Source organism: Hipposideros armiger, unplaced genomic scaffold, assembly GCF_001890085.2.
Source record: "Hipposideros armiger isolate ML-2016 unplaced genomic scaffold, ASM189008v1 scaffold_36, whole genome shotgun sequence".
NCBI classification, from domain to species: Eukaryota; Metazoa; Chordata; class Mammalia; order Chiroptera; family Hipposideridae; genus Hipposideros; species Hipposideros armiger.
In genome coordinates, this window is record NW_017731386.1 from 4965666 (window position 1) to 4966578 (window position 913).

Here is a 913-nt window from a genome sequence, read left to right on the forward strand (position 1 = left end):
TTCTCATTCTCTGAACCTTCCCCCTAGAACCCCTTCCTTGATATCCTCTGCTTTACAGGACCTGATAGGGGAAACTCTATCTTCATTTCATAGCTCTCTTAATAAATAATGAATCATGAAAAGATCGTTTTGAATGTATTAAAGATTCAATTGAAATATTTTTAAAAGATGCCTCAACATTCATAAGTCATGTCAAAGCCAATAAATTACAACATGCCACACATACCCTAACATAGGGGAAATTAAATATCTGATTTTTCACATAATAGGGGGACCTTAAATAGTTCAGTTTTACTACTCATCTGTAATAACCAGTAAACTTTAACAAGTCTATTGCATAAACCCTTTATCAAGAAGTTTTCATACTTTTCTTTGAAATATTAAATTTAGGCTATTAGTTGTAATATAAAAAATAAGAAAACTATCTCTTGCTCCATAACATATGAAGTATAAAGCAGTATTTCGAACCTTAATAGGGTCATGCCAATTTTTTTTTTTAATTTTAGGTTCTAATGAACTGTTCCACATCCAGTTATACTTGCAGAGATGTCCAAATGTTTTTTATCTTTCTCCTAAGAAGCAAAGGAATCTCACCAAATTCACATAGAAAATCATACCTGGAACATATACTACTGATTGGTCTTCATCAGAAACTATGCAGGAGGGCATGAAGGAAAATACTAGAAAAGATTATCCAATATCCAAGTGCTGCTTCTGTACTTCTGTTATAATTCATAACTTCTTTTGACCTGGGAATTTATAACTAGTTTTAAAAATAAAACTAGAAAACAAAGTAATTGAGTTCAATGTAGCAAAATTAACATTCTTTTAAAGTTCATCTTTGTATAGTCACAACTACATTATTTTCTAAAATTTTTGGGAGACCTTGTTCCATAAAACTTTTAACCATGCT

At 30.7% G+C, this 913-nt stretch overlaps 1 protein-coding gene across 1 annotated transcript in view; it reads right to left on the reverse strand.

Annotated features, from left to right (window-relative positions):
• Nucleotides 1-913, reverse strand: part of KIAA1328 (KIAA1328 ortholog) — a 310874-nt gene that overhangs the window by 303482 nt on the left and 6479 nt on the right. The window contains exon 2 of the mRNA XM_019637897.1: nt 595-653. Coding sequence (XP_019493442.1) covers nt 595-653 — 59 coding nt within the window. The remainder of the gene's footprint in view (nt 1-594; nt 654-913) is intronic.